The 15,487-nt window shown below is 36.5% G+C and overlaps 1 protein-coding gene across 1 annotated transcript in view; it reads right to left on the bottom strand.

Annotated features, from left to right (window-relative positions):
- Window positions 1–15,487, bottom strand: part of DDX10 (DEAD-box helicase 10) — a 308,073-nt gene that overhangs the window by 239,798 nt on the left and 52,788 nt on the right. The window contains exons 10-11 of the mRNA XM_027849599.1: window positions 2,739–2,840; window positions 2,197–2,284 (exon numbers count right to left, since the gene is read on the bottom strand). Of these exons, the coding sequence (XP_027705400.1) occupies window positions 2,197–2,284; window positions 2,739–2,840 (190 nt within the window). The remainder of the gene's footprint in view (window positions 1–2,196; window positions 2,285–2,738; window positions 2,841–15,487) is intronic.

The raw sequence follows: 15,487 nt of genomic DNA, 5'->3' as shown, positions 1-15,487 counted from the left end.
ATGCTGGCCTGGGTACCCTCATTAAATGAAGATTCTGGAAGGAGCTCTCTACACTCCAGTCAAAGGATCCCCAGGAGCAAAGGTTACTGATGAGGTAAGAGTACCAGAGCTAATATAATCTTGCAAGACACAGATATTCCTGGGGCATGATGGAGAAGTCCAGAAGAATTCACCTAAAAGGCTGCTCCTTCTAAGTCTTCTTTGCTGAACTTCCATACAGATCATACTCACTAATCACGGATATCTGTCCTGAGAGCCTTCTATTCTCTTCTCTATATATACGCTATTTCACTTGATGATCTCCAATCAGCTAGCATGGATTCAATTATCATCTCTATGCAGATGGTTCACAAATATATTTATCCAGTCCAAACCTTTCTCCTGACTTCTAGTCTCACATCTCCAATTGTCTATAAAACATCTCAAAATGGATGCTCTGTAGACATTTTAAACTCAATACATCCAAAATTGAACTTGTTATCTTTCCCCAAAACTCTTCTCTCTTCTTAATTTCCCTACTTCTGTTAAGGGTACCATCATACTCTCAGTCACCTAGGATGCTCACAACTTAGGTGTCACTCTCAACTCAATCACTCTCTTATACCCCTCCCCACCCAATCTATTGCCTTTCTACTTTACCTTCGTAACAGCTCTCGTATATGCATAGGTATGACCAAGTGAAAATGCCTACAGTCTAGAGATGGAGTGTCTTATGTAAAGAAATGCAAGGAGGTCAGTGAAGACTACATGATAGGGAAAGAGGAGGAGGAAGGAAAGATATAAGAAGACTGGACATACAGAGGAAAGGAGCAGATCATGAAAGCTTTTGAACACCAAACAGGATTTTACATTTGATCCTGAAGGTGAAAGGAAGGCACTGGAGTTTCCTGAGTTGGGGGTTTGGGCAGGGATATAACACGATCAGACCTGCATTTTAGGAAGATCAATTTGACAGCTAAATAGAAGATAAACTTAAGGCAGGCAGACCCACCAGAAGGCTACTGCAGTAGTCTAGCTATAGGTAATGAGGGCCTATACCAGGGTGGTAGTAGTACCAGAAGAGAGAAGGGGGGAGTATATTTAAATATATGCATATATGTATGGGGATAAGGAGAGACTAGACCTGTGATTTCATCAGTATAGGGAGGTCCCTATGAGGAATTCCCTCTATCAATGCAAGTCTGTATGCATCCTGCAAATTACACTCTTAGATAGTTGCCTGGGACACTGAGAAGTGAGGTGCCTTGCTCAGAGTTACAAAGCCAGTATATAAAACAAGGAGACTTGAACCTGGTTCTTCCTAACTCCAAGGACAACTTTCCACCATGCTATATTGTTTCTCTTCTCTCTTACCTAACTATTATAACATAATATTATGAAAAAGTAGCATAATATAGTGACTAGCAAGCTAGACTTGGATTCAGGTCAAGATCTGGAATTTAAATTCAATCTTGGACACATCCTGATGATATGACATTGAGCTTAACCAGCCAACTCCCTAAGACTTTAAGTTGCAGAACAGTTACCAATCTGCATTTGTAGAGGGAGATCCTGAACTTCTCTAAACCAGTGAAAGCAAAGGTTCAGTCATGTGTGCTTATAAACATACATACACACACACACACACAAACTTTTTTTTCTGAACTTATTCCATCAGATCACAATTCAAAGCAGACAGGCTTATATTTAGGTTCCCTTCTCTCTAAATAAATCACCTTGTATACAATTAAACATGTACTTTCCAAATACCACACTTTGGTTAGAATTCTATGTTCAAAAGAATTCCAGCAGGGCCAACTAAGCATATACCAAGACTGAAATGCTTCCTCTGAAAAAAACTAAAGATTTTAATACCATTACATTTATATGCAATATTACGGATTTTATGATCAAAATTTAACATTTTTCCCCTAATAAACTATTTCATTTTTCCCAAACAGTATTAGCTCATAACTTACAAAAGGCCTTTATACTGAAAGAATATTCCCTTAAATAAGGAAGATAATAGAATTCAATACAATGCAGAGTAGGTGCCACAGAATACTGAGATACTCTGCACTGACCCTAAAACCAAAACTGCCATTTCCTAAGGCAATGACTTCTTACTTTATATCTTGAGAGCACAAATATTTGCATTAGTACAACCACACAAACTAAAATATCTGAATATGGTTATTCTATTCAAAAATTACTTGCCCTTTGAGCCCGTTCTTTTAGGTCTTGATCTTGGGCTAAAAATGCTTCCAGTTTCTTCTGGATATCTATAAGCTTTTCTGGATTAATTCTAGGTAACAAAAGAAAACAAAAGTTAAGCTACATCATTTCACTTTCAGAAAAGTATCTACAGAACTGTCATTTTCCACCTTTATTACCTATAATCTTTAAGTGCACGAAACTATTACTAGTCTGTGAACATGATTGAGTTGAAACTTTACTGTGCATAAAACATAATCCTGTTGGCTGTTATGAATGATTCAAGAAAGGCAAATGGATAGATCAAACCTTTTATCAAGAACATGATTCAAACTGAACAAGGTAAAAATGCTACAAGGTAAAAATCACAATTGGCATTAACTACCTCTAATAAAATATTAAAGGGAAAAGTTTTTCCAAAACAGACAACAGCCAGAAAAAAAAAAGAAACAATGACAATGAAATATGAAATGACTATAGTAATGATAGTTTCATACCTTCAGTATTTCTAATTTCAATATTAAGGAAGAACAGACATTTCTTACTTGATTTCCTTCACAGGGACTTTCCTCTGGGAAAGCTCATGAACCATTCCTTTTTCTTCAGAGGGGAGCAAAATTAACAATGACTCACCACCTTCCTTATACCTAAACAGGCAGAAAAGAAGAGAGAAAACAAAACAAAAGATTTATTTCATTTCACTTTTTATATTAAATTCAAACATTATTGAGCATGTAATGAAGAATCAGAAGGAATTTTACCGAACATAAATTTCAATATATATTTTCAAACAATTTCTATTAGTAAAAGAAAGTCATTATTATTACGACCCTCTTCATTCAATTTGTAGTCAATAGTCAAAGTCCTGGTCACATTAATAAAAAAAAATAATAATACCATTGCTGAGAAACCGTAAACTCAAAAAAATCATTTTCTCACTGATTAAAAACCCAATGATTAAGTACATACAGTGGGCAGGGCCTTTTGCTAAGTTCTGGAAGAAATAAAAAGGTTTTTTCTGGAGCTTATAGTCTAACATAGAGATAACTTTTAGGTCACTAGGGAGCCATTATAAAATATGGTAGTGATTTTAAAAACTAATTAACATCTTTATTTCAATTCAAACATTTAAGTACCTACAACATGGAAGGCACTGTGTTAAGCACTAAGAAGACAAATGCAAAACAACCCCTACCTTCCAAGAGCAACAACAATAACCACAGAGAAGCATTATAAAAAATAAGGAGTGGATTCACCAAAAAGAGAGAAATCAGTGTGTTCGAGGAAAATATGGGGAAGAAAGCACAAGCAACTGCAAGGGAGAAAGCAAGTAAGAGAAAGAAGAATCAGGAAAGTCTTCCTAAAGAAAGTAGCACCCAAAAGTGAAGGAAGATAAATATTATGAAAGATTGAGATGAGGACAGTTTACATTCTAAGCATGGAAGACAATCTAAACAAATACAAGGAAAAGGAAGCAGGCGATAGAATAAGTTTGCAGAACAGCTAGTAATCTAGTTTGGCTGGAAGAGAGAACATGACAAAAAAAAATTTGAAGTAAGTCTGCAAAGGTAGACCTTTAAATGTCATTCAACTGAATCCTAAAAGCTAACAGTTTTGGCTAGGGGTTTTTTTTTTTTTTCTCTGAGCAAGGGAGTGAGATAAACCTGAGTTGAAGGGAAATGGAAAGAAAACCCAGAAGAGGCTATTACAATAGACTAGGTAAAAGAGGATGATTTCCTGAAGTCAAGTATTGGTTGGATGCATTGAAAAGCAAGAGATATTGTAAATTTAAATTAATATGACTTGGCAACTGATTAGAAATAGAAGGTTAAGGAGAGGGAAGAATCAAAGATGACAACAATGGTTACAAACCTGAATTGACCCAAAATGGTGATACCATCAACCAACAAATTAGGGAATTTCAATCAGGTATGGGAGGAAGGTCATGAGCTCATTTGGGACATGATGACTTGAGATGCCAATAGCTCATCCAAGTGGAGATGTTCAACGAGTAGTTGGCAATTTAGGACTAAAGTTCAGAAGCTCTCTATTGGTTTCAGAGAGGAGGTAGCAACTGAGTTCAGTCTTGAAGGAAGAAAATGATTCTAAGAATGACGGTTTGCTTTGTAGTGTGAGGAACGGCTTGTGCAAAATACTGGAGGCAGGAGAAGAATGCTAAGTTTGGGGAAGAGCTAGTAAACCAATCTGGTTTAAAAACAGAGTTACTGAAGAGGAGTTGTATGAAAGAAGGCTGAAAAGTAAGAAAGACACAGATTGTTAATGGCCTTAACTCAAAGTAAAGAGTTTCCATTTTATCCAATAGGCAATGGGGAGTCACTTAGGGAATAATTAAGACAAACTCCTATATGCTAATTGCCTGGGAGTGAGGAAAATTCCTGATATACAGTATGTTGACCGTAATTAAAAAGTTATCTTTTCCAATTTCTGTCTATTACTACATATTTTACACGTTATTACAAATTTCCAGCAAATAAAAAGAAAATAGTACTCATTCAGTAAGCATTTGTTCAAAGAAACTAGAAGGTGGATCAAACACACAATAGAAAAAGGTAGCTCTGGCAAAAGAGAAAAATCAGTTTATTCTCTAAGACAAATAGAGGTTTGGAGTTAGAAAGGGAGTGAAAGAACTCAGGGCAAGTGGTATCAATTTTCTTAGTCAAGTGGGATGAGATATCATCTGATAAGAGAGGAGGAATGGTGGGTCATTGAAAGTCTGAGGAGATAGGAGAAGGTTTGAAACAGCCACCAGGAGAGTGTCACAGAGAGTAAAAAATAAACAAAAGGATTACTATACAATAGCAAAGGTCCAACTGAGGTCAGATAAGATAAAATTATATAATGTGTAACTTCCTCCAGAAGTGTTTAACAGCCTAGGAGAACAAAGAATTGAACTTTGGTATAAATGACAAATGGAAAAGAGGGTAAGGAATTTGATGGCAGAAGACAATGCATTGTTGAACTGGTTAATAATGGTCAAGACTGAAGGGATCAAAGTAAACCCATAATGGAGGCAATGTAGCAGAGGAAAAGAAGAGAATGAAGAATGGATTTATGACAGAGAGAATGAGGGGGGAAGGGGTAGAGAAGGTTATGATGAAAGAAGGGAATTTCAGGTTTCAAGATCATGGAGGTAGAACAGCTTTGTGTGGAGGTGAGGTCTAGGGAAAAGGTGTTACACATGTAGCCTGCAGGCTACATGCAGTCCTCAACACTCCCAGCTGTCGCCTGAACCAGATTAAAATGTAATTACGAAGTATTTCACAAAATAAATAAAAATGCAATAAAACACAAATAATACTACATTTCAAAACTAAGTCAATACATGGCCCACAGAGATCCTTACTTCCAGATTATTTGCCTCCATCACTATTCAAGTATAACACCACTGAACTAGGGTATGATAATCTATATGGATAGCCAAGGTCTGAGTGGATACACAGTTCATGTGAAGAGAAATAGCAGATGAACTAGAACACCAAGGTATTTTATGTTGTCATTCACCAATGAGAGTACAAGTTAGGAAGAGGAGGTTATAGAACTGAACTGTAAGCCAGGATCTGAAATACTTAAATAAAAGAGAGTGAGTGACCTGAAGGCCGGTAGATGACAACAAAGTCACAATAAATAATGATGAAAATGATTCACATTTTATATCACTCTAAGGTTCAAAAAGCACCTTCCTCATAACAGCCCTGGGAGATAGGTAGTACAAATATTATCTCTATTTTACATTTGATGAAATTAAGACACTGGAGTTACATGACTTGTCAATAATTACTTAGCTAGTAAGTATCTAAAGCAGGATATGCTCTCCTATCACCTGATTCTAATTTCAGTACTCCAAACACTCTACAGTGAGATTGAGATAGACAGAAGGAACAACAAAGGAAAAGAGGATTCTGAGTAATGGCATACGAACATTCCATACCTCACCCAAATGTCCTACTTGACCCTACCAAGTAATTTGTTCAGAACCAAGTGTCAAAATGCAACTTTTTCTAAGCAAAGTTCTATGTCAAGGTAAAAGGTATTACTAAAGCCAAAATAAAGATGTAAATAGAAAGATGGTTGCTGTCCTTTCTTTGTTGCTCAGCTTGGGCTCTTTCATATTTGTAAACCAATGAAATAGCAAAGTTTCACATTATCTATTATTATCTATATCTATGGCAGCTAGGTGGTGCAGTGGATAGAGTGCTGGGCCAGGAATGAGGAAGACTTCTCTTCATGAATTCAAATCTGGCCTCAGACACTTACTAGCCATGTGAACCTGGGCAAGTCACTTAATCCTGTTCTCTTCAGTTTCCTCACCTATAAAATGAGCTGGAGAAGGAAATGGCAAATCACTCTAGCATCTCTGCCCAAAAAACCCCAAAAGAGGTCATGGAGTGTCAGTCACAGCTGAAAAAACAACTAAACATCTATATCTCTATATTCTTTTTGGGTGCCTAGCCACCAAGTAAAAATAACCTGAGGGGAGAGCAAAAACAACATTTCAAAGAATGAATGGATCCTGCCAGAGCCAAGTAAATAAGAAAATGGTAAAACTGCCCCCCACACACCCTCATTCCATAACCCAATACCAAGAAAGTGGAGGTGATTGTTCATATGCTAATTGCCTGGGAGTGAGGAAAATTCCTGATCTACATTATGTTGACTGTAATTAAAAAGTTATCTTTTCCAATTTCTGTCTATTATTACATATTTCACACATTATTACAAATTTCCAGCAAATAAAAGGAAAACAGTACTCATTCAATAAGCATTTGTTTCAGTGCAAACCATATGCATGATAGTTGGGTAAGTCTGCCATTAGGACATAGTTTTATGGTAAAGAAATATCTCTTACGATATTCAAAAGAATTAGCTTTAGGAAGGAAACAAATGTAACAGGTAACGAAATACGTTCTTTTACATAATGTATCTCAAGTAAGGAAATTTTGCCAGCTATTGAATTACACAAAATATGGCATGTAAACTCATTCAGTAAAATTATTCCCAGGGGCAGCTAGGTGGCGTAGTGGATAGAGCACTGGCCCTGGAGTCAGGAGGATCTGAGTTCAAATCCAGTCTCAGACACATAACACTTATTAGCTGTGTGACCCTGGGCAAGTCACTTAATCCCACTGCCTAGCCGCCAAAAAAAAAAAAATTTTACTACCATAACACAGACCATATAACAACTTGGAATAAAGAAAGAAGTAAGGAGAAACTCTGATACCTTCCCTTAAAATCTGCCAGTTCTCATCTTGATCTAAAACTTGCAAAAACTGATGTTTATTTGTTTTTGTTTTTAAACCAAAAGGGAGGGGAAAGTAGTAACCTAAAATGGCACAAATCTCAAATTACAATGCTTCAATACACAACTGATTAAGCTTTTTTAAAATGTCTTTTTTCCTCATTGTGGAATTAGATTTTAAAAAATGACCCACTTCCATATAAATCAGTTCAATTGCTAGAAACCTCTATTAAATGCCTTCTTTGCTACATTTCAAATGGAATAACACTTACCCTGGCAAAAGAGTGTTTCAGAATGTTTAATCTTCACTTACTACAAATTATTATGAGGTACAACAGTTTCTCTGAAACAAGAACTATATTACTTATTTAGACAGTCAGACTATCAATATGTAAATCAATAGGACAGGAATGATGATAGGGAAGTTTCAGGGAATAGAGAGCATCACTGGGGTCCAGGATTGAGGACTAAGAGGAAACAGGTCTAGGAAGCCAACTGTCACTGCTTCACTCTTTAAAACCACTATAGTATGTACAGACTACATCACTATCCAAAAAGCCTTCAAGGTAGCTACATTCAACTCTCGAAGAAAAATGAATTGACCTTCAAGATTAAAAGTACTTATGTATTTAAAACACAATACTGGCTTTTATTATGGCTATCACAATGTTCCCAATATTCTTTCATGATAGCTTACCTAAGCTTTAGAACATTGCAAGTTGGAAATAAGTAGTCTTTCAGGACTATAAAATAAGGCACTAAACGTGGCACAGGGCATTGGCTTTATAAGATCTTTAAGCTTCTGAATGCCAATTAATAGAAGACATAAAATGTCATGCCTTCACACAACCAGACAACCTAGAAAAACTAGCTAGGATTATCTTCACAAAAGAACACACCATTATTTAATCTTTTTGAAATTATGGGTCACTGAAGCCAGATAAAAGCTAAGGTAAAGCTAAGAGGGACTATCGGGACTATCCATCCCAAATCACTTTAACAATGGACTAAGCTACACTTTCCCACTAAAAATCTAATGAGGAAAGGCTGTTAAGAAATCACATGCCAACAAAACAATTCCTGAATACATCTGATCCTAAACAACTAAATGATGTTTGACAAATAAGCATACAGAGGCTCAGAGAAACTAAGAGACTTGCCCATGATCACACAGCTACCTAGCTATAGAGGCAGAATATGAACTCAGATATCTCCAAGACCAGTACTCTTTACACTTAATAAAAACAGTCAATCAGCAGCAAATAGCTTACCTACTTCACATCTCACCTAACATCACCTTTAAAAAAAAATGTAAACCACATGGTAATCTCCCACACCGGGCATTCAAAACTTCTTTTAAAATCTATATATTTAAATGGACTAGTCAAAAGGAAACAAGAGTAATGAAAGGAAAATCTAAAATGTTATCCTTCTCTCCACTGTGATTCTTAGCACTGTATGGAAAGAGACCTATAAGCAAAAAAAAAAAAAAAAAAACCTGAAAAGAATTTCTTAGCTAACAAGTACACCATAGGTAAGGACCACCACTCCCCATCCCTCTCCCTGCAGCTTTGCTGGTATTTTCAGCTGTGCTGAAAAGCTTTTATTAGGTGTTTCTATTTACAACCTTCCTATTGGAACTGCTGGTAGAGAATACTAGAAAAAGCTTTCAGCCATTTATTTCCAGGTCAGGAAAAAAATTCAACAGTCTGGAATGTACTCTCTTCTCACCTCTGCCTCCCGGAATTTCTGGTTTCCTTCATATTCAGCTCAAGCAACTATATGAAGCTTTTCTTGATCCCTCCAACTGCCAGTAGCTTCTATTCTAAAATTACATTTTATCTACATTGTACACATCTTATAAATGCACATGCGTATATGTTTGTATATGTATATAGAGTATACACACACACATACTGTATATGAGTCTTTGTGAGTTCAAATCTTGCCTCAGATGCTTACTAGCTGTATGATCCTAAACACGTCACTTAACCCTGTTTGGCTCAGTTTCATCATCTGTAAAATGACATGGAAAAAGAAATGGCAAACCACTCCAGTATCTTTGCCAAGAAAACCCCACATGGGGTCACAAAGAGTTGGAACATGACTGGAACTAAACAACATACATATACATACATATGTACATATACATACACACACATTTTATCTACCCCTTTGAGGGCAGGGACCGTTTGCGGGGTTTTTTGTATCCCTAGCTTTTAGTACAGTGCCTAATACATCGTAAGCATTTAATAAAAGTTTGCTGATTGATGATTATATTCATTTTATACATATTCTATATCTACTTATATATGAATATGTTGTCTCCTCCATTAGAATATAAGTTCTTTGAGGGCAGGCACTGTCTTACTTTTGTCTCTGTGCTTGGCACAGACATTTAATAAATGCTTATTGATTGAGCAACAAAATAATAATATGCTAAATGTTACAGATGCAAAGACAGGCCCTATAACTCCTGAAGGAGTTTACAATAATAGGAGGACAGACAGGTACACAAATAACTATAAAACAGGATCAAATAGGCTATTCCAAGGAGAAGATAAGAGCAAAGGAGCCAGGGAATTTTTGAAAAGAAAAAATTTTCAAGGCAGGGGGATGGAGGGGCCTATTCTGAGGTCATCATGGAAGTCATATCTTCTGAGGCAGAACCTGAAAGAAGGGATTTAGAGGTCATGAGGGTAGCAGGAGAAAGCAGGAGGGAAAGTTCCATTCCAGGAGCATGGAGAGTATGACCAAAGGCACAAAGTCAAGAGAGATAATAGGATAATGATGGAAGGCAAAGAATTGTACAATTTGGCTAAAGGGTAGAGAACTAAAAGGTATAAACAGAAGATTAGGCGGGAAAGGTAGGTTAAAGTCAAATTGTAGAGGATCTTAAAATGAAAGGATCAAAAGTTTATACTTCACTTTATAGGCAATGAGGAGATGCTAAAGATTTCTAAGTGCAAAAATGACATGTTTACTCAAGCAGTGGAGTAGAAGATGTAAGCTGGTGTCACACGGGATAAAGCGCTAGGCCTGAAGCCAAGAAAATATGAGCTCAAATCTGGCCTCAAATACTTACTTAGCTGTGTGGCCCTGGGCAGATCTCTTGATATCTGTTTGCCTCAGTTTCCTCAGCTGAAAAATAGGGATAATAATAGCAACTACTTCCCAAGGTTGTTGGGGGGATAAAATGAGATATTTGCAAAGCACTTTGCAAACTTTAAAGCGTTATATAAATGCTGGCTATTATTATGATGATGATAAATTGGAAGAGATAGGCAGGAGGCAGTAAAACAGTTATAGCCCTGGTAGGAAGAAATGAGGATCTAAAAGAGGCTCGTTACAGTGACAGTGGAGAGAAGGGTCCAGATGCAAAATTGTTCCCAAGACAAGTCTAATACCAAGGGTGATAATTTATGGTGTTATCAACAGTAAGGGAGCAGCAGAGCATGCTCTGTACCATACATATCTATCTTCTTTCACTCTCATCATCCTTTCTTCTTTTGTTTTTCCAATCTCTTATCCCTTTCTTATCCCTATTTCTCCTTCTCCTTGACTATGGCTTTAGGTCTTTCAGGGATAACTTGCTATGTCACAAGCACTACTCATTATCTCTAATCATACACTGGGATTAAAATGTTTGCTAAATTAAGATTTAATCTTTCACCTTCATTTGAGACAATTAAAAACTTTTTTGTCAGATTTATTCATCCAACAAGAGAAGGAAAAGAAATAACAAATCAGAGTCAGAGGGAAAGGAAAACACATGAAGGAACAGAGACACTAAGTCTGAGACTCCTCTCTCATTGTGCAGATGGCTACAAAATCAACTGTGAACACTAGCAATGGAGATGATTATTCCAAGGAAATGGGGCATTTTGAGGTATGTTTCTGTGCCTTGTGTCTCAAACATCCTAAACCAAATGAAAACTGTTCCACTGAGAAGACACCTTGCAAACAAAGTAATTTCCTACCAATATCTAAACAATATGAGCAAGAACAGTTCTCTACTCCACACTGACAAATGCAGTAAGCTGTAAAATAACTGGCTTTTTTGGAGAAAGGAACCATGCTACATATTATATGCTAAACAGAAGACTACCAGCATACTGATGAAGAACAGGGATTTACAGAGTTACTGTAGTGTGGAGTGGGGGTGGGAGGGGGAAGGGAAGAATCATTAAAACCTATCAATTCTGTTCCCAAAAAAGATTAAAATTTTTTGAATCCTATTTTTTTTTAAGTGGGGGGGGAACAAAGACTGTAAATCTAAAAGGAAAAGGTTATGGGAATAGGACCTTTGCTGGGCATTACCTAGCTTAATAAACATCCATAGCTGAGAAAAAAACACTGTGTCTCAGGAAACAGTAGGGGAAGGCACACATTTTTTTGTATCTCTACTATTTTTTTAAAGTTTTGAGTTCCAAATTTTATCCCTCCCTCCCTCCCTTCCTTCCCTCCTCCCTGAGATGGTAAGCAATTAGATATAGGTTATAAATGTGCAATCATGAAAAACATTTCCATATAGTCATTTTGTACAAGACTAGAACAAAAAGAAAAAAAATGAAAGTGAAAAATAGCATGCTTCAGTCTATTCAAACAATATAAGTTCTTTCTCTGGAGGCAAATAGTATGCTTCTTCATTAGCCCTTTGAAATGTCTTGGGATCATTGTATTACTGAGAATAGCTAAGTCATTCACAGTTCTTCATTGAAGAATACTGTTGTTACTGTGTACAACATTCTCCTGGTTCCGTTCATTTCATTATGCATTAGTTCGTGTAAGTCTAGGTTTAGATGAAATCATCTTGCTTGTCATTTCTTACAGCACAGTAATATTCCATTACAATCACATACCACAGGTTGTGGTATATTCCCATTGAGGCCCATTCCCCAACTGATGGGCATCCATTTGATTTCCAATTCTTAGCCACCACAAAAAGAGCTGCTATAAATATTTTTGTATAAATAGGTCCTTTCCCCTTTTTTTGGACATCTTTGGGATACAGACCCAACAATGATATTGCTGGATTAAAGGGTATGCAGTTTTATAGCCCTTTGGACATAGTGCCAAACTGCTCTCCAGAATGGTTGGATCAGTTCACAACTCTACCAACAGTGCATTTGTGTCCCAGTTTTCCCACATCCCCTCCAACATCCAACATTTTCTTTTTCTGTCATATTAGGCAAGGCACACATTAAAACCAAAGAGAGAATTTAAATGGTTTGGTCTCCTAGCCAAAAGAAGTTGAATAATCAGCTCAGGATGCTAGGGGATAGATAATCAACAGAAATATATTGTTCTTCCACTCAAAACAGCTTCCAAAATTTAAGGTATAAACATCTGATAAATTGCAGTATTATGAATAAAAAAGATAGCTAGGGAAGAAAAAGTCTCTGGGAAAAGAAAAAGGTACTGATAATCATCTAGAAGATAATAGGATGCATAGTACAGTGAAGACAGTACAGAAGGTCGGAGTCCAAATGCCACCTCTGACATTAATTTATTAGCTATGTGACCTCCACTGAGCAAGTCACTTGACCTTCCCTGAACTTCATGGCCTCCTCTGAAAAATGGGGAAAATAATACTTGTAGAGAGGAATTAATGAAATGATAGATGGAAAGTGATTCTGCAAACTTTATATTGCCTTATAAATGTTGCTTACTGTAGTTACTATTAAAACAAAGAGAAACATATATATTGGGATGTATTACTCAAATTTATCTTCAGTGATAAATAATGACATCTGGTCATAAAGGGGAGATAACCGACATTCCTCTGACACACTATGATTCACAAAGCATCTTAGATGCACTGTCTCACTACATCTTCCCGGGAGGCATACAATAGGCAGGATTCTTATTCCTTACTCAATTCACTGAGCCTATTGGATGATCCCTCTCTGACATACGTAAGACCTCTTCTCACTTTCCAGGCTCAAAGATAAAATGGGAATATTACAGAAGAATCCCCCTCAGTAAGGGAAAAGGATGGAGAAGTAAGAAGAAAGGAGAGGTGAAGGAGGATCAGATCCACAGACTTAGGCTAAGAAAGGGCCCTAGAGGCCAGAGTCCCACACTCTCATTTTACCAACAACTGAGGCACAGAGAAGTTAGGTGACTTTTCTAAGGTCCCAAAACTAATAAGCACCTGAAGCAGGATTTGAACTCAGGTCTTATTGACTCTAAGTCCAGTGTTCAATACATTTGCAACCTTTAATGAGCAGTTATGGCACTACTGATGACTCTAGAACTTCCAATATAAAAATGAACATTTTTATTTCAATGCTTAACCTTCAATGACTTAAGCACCACAACAATAACAAGAAACATTTACACATCCCTTTAAGGTCTGTAAAGCATTTTACAAATATAATCTCATTTGATCCTCACAACCCTGAGAGGGAATTGCTATAGTCATTATTAGCCTCATCTTGCAGATGAGTAAAATGAAACTGGGAAAGGTTAAGCATTTTACCTAGGTTCACACAACTGGGAAGTGTCAAAGGCAGGAGATAAACCCACATTTTTCTGAAAATCATCCCTACTAAAACCAGGGCTGTAGTGTTCAGGTATCAAATGTCTGCCATCCCCATACCTACATGCTCCACTGTTTGTTCTTAATTCATTTTCATATGTGAATTATAGGACTGACATTTGCCTTTTGAGGCTTTAAACAGACAGTAAGTGATAGCAAAATCTCTTCCTTTGTACTCAGAGGAAAGTAGACCCCAATGAACAAGTACCAGCCTGTACAGGATAGGTAGCAGAAGGAAAGGTATTTTGTAAAGTTCACACAAGCTAAAAGAATTTACAAAAAAAAAAGGGAAAAGAAAAAAAATAATTTTCTCCAGCAAACACTAGTTTTTACACCTCAATCAAGAAAACTCATAGTGACCTTCAACAACAATGCTTACAGCAACTGCCTTACATTTTTATTACTACAATTTATCAGTCAACTCAAGTTGCTATTAAGTTATCCTTTCAGTACAGAATGCCATAAAACACTTGTTAAATGTTTCCAGTCATGATTTTCTTCACAAGAAAACCGTGAACTTTTCGCATCAGCTATCACATTCCAAATGTTAAAGTATTTTCAATCTTAATATGCTTGCCTCTTGAGGCCTAAACATGTGTCATTAATTCTGAAATTATAAGGTCGGGCTTCTGCTGTCCTCTAGTGGAATCAATCATACTCTGCTTCCTGAAAGGGAACCAACCTCTCACACTAACACAACACCTACGAACGTGGCACATGATAGATAAATTATATAACATTATCAAGAGACACAGAATAACTACGATAATGTTATCCTTTGCTACTCTCAAAACCCTAAAATCTATTCCTATTCAACTTTCCACCCCCACAAAAAAAAATAAAAATAATTAGACTACTTTTTAAGACAGACTTCTTATTTTCATTTAATCATTTCCAAAAAATACCTGCAGACTGGTTTCATGGTTTTCCAAAATTATAGGCCTTATAAAGAAATAGCTAAAAGTTACAGAATGTATCATAAGGTATCATTAATTAAATCAACTTCCAAAATCCTTTGCTCATTTATATACAACAAAGTGTTTCTAAGGAATTATTTTCTTTAGTTAGCTTTTGTACCTCCTTTTCCATTTGGCCAATTCTACTTTTCAAGGAGTTGTTTTCTTCAGTGGATTTTTTTTTTCTGATTTGGCCAATTGTATTTTTAAGGAATTGTTTTAAGTCAATTTTTGTCTTTCCTCTTCCAAGCTGTGGACTGTCTACTGCATACCTCTCTTTTCCCAATTTTTCTTCTACCTCTCTTATTTGACTTTTTAATATCCTCTTTGAGTTCTTCCAAGAAAGTTTTTTGGGTTTGAGACCAATTCATATTCCCCTATGAGATTTTGCATGTAGGCATTTTGACAAGGTTGTGCTGAGTTTTCTGTTCTTCCCTGTCACCATTAGCAGCTTTCTATAGTCAAGGCTCTTTTTAGTTTCTTGCTCATTTTTTTTTTGCCTATTTCATGGTTTTAAAAGTTGAGCTCTGCTCCTGG

This window comes from Vombatus ursinus, unplaced genomic scaffold (genome assembly GCF_900497805.2).
Source record: "Vombatus ursinus unplaced genomic scaffold, bare-nosed wombat genome assembly UNPS02007612.1, whole genome shotgun sequence".
In the NCBI taxonomy this organism is placed as follows: Eukaryota; Metazoa; Chordata; class Mammalia; order Diprotodontia; family Vombatidae; genus Vombatus; species Vombatus ursinus.
This window is presented reverse-complemented; position numbering and strand designations above follow the sequence as displayed.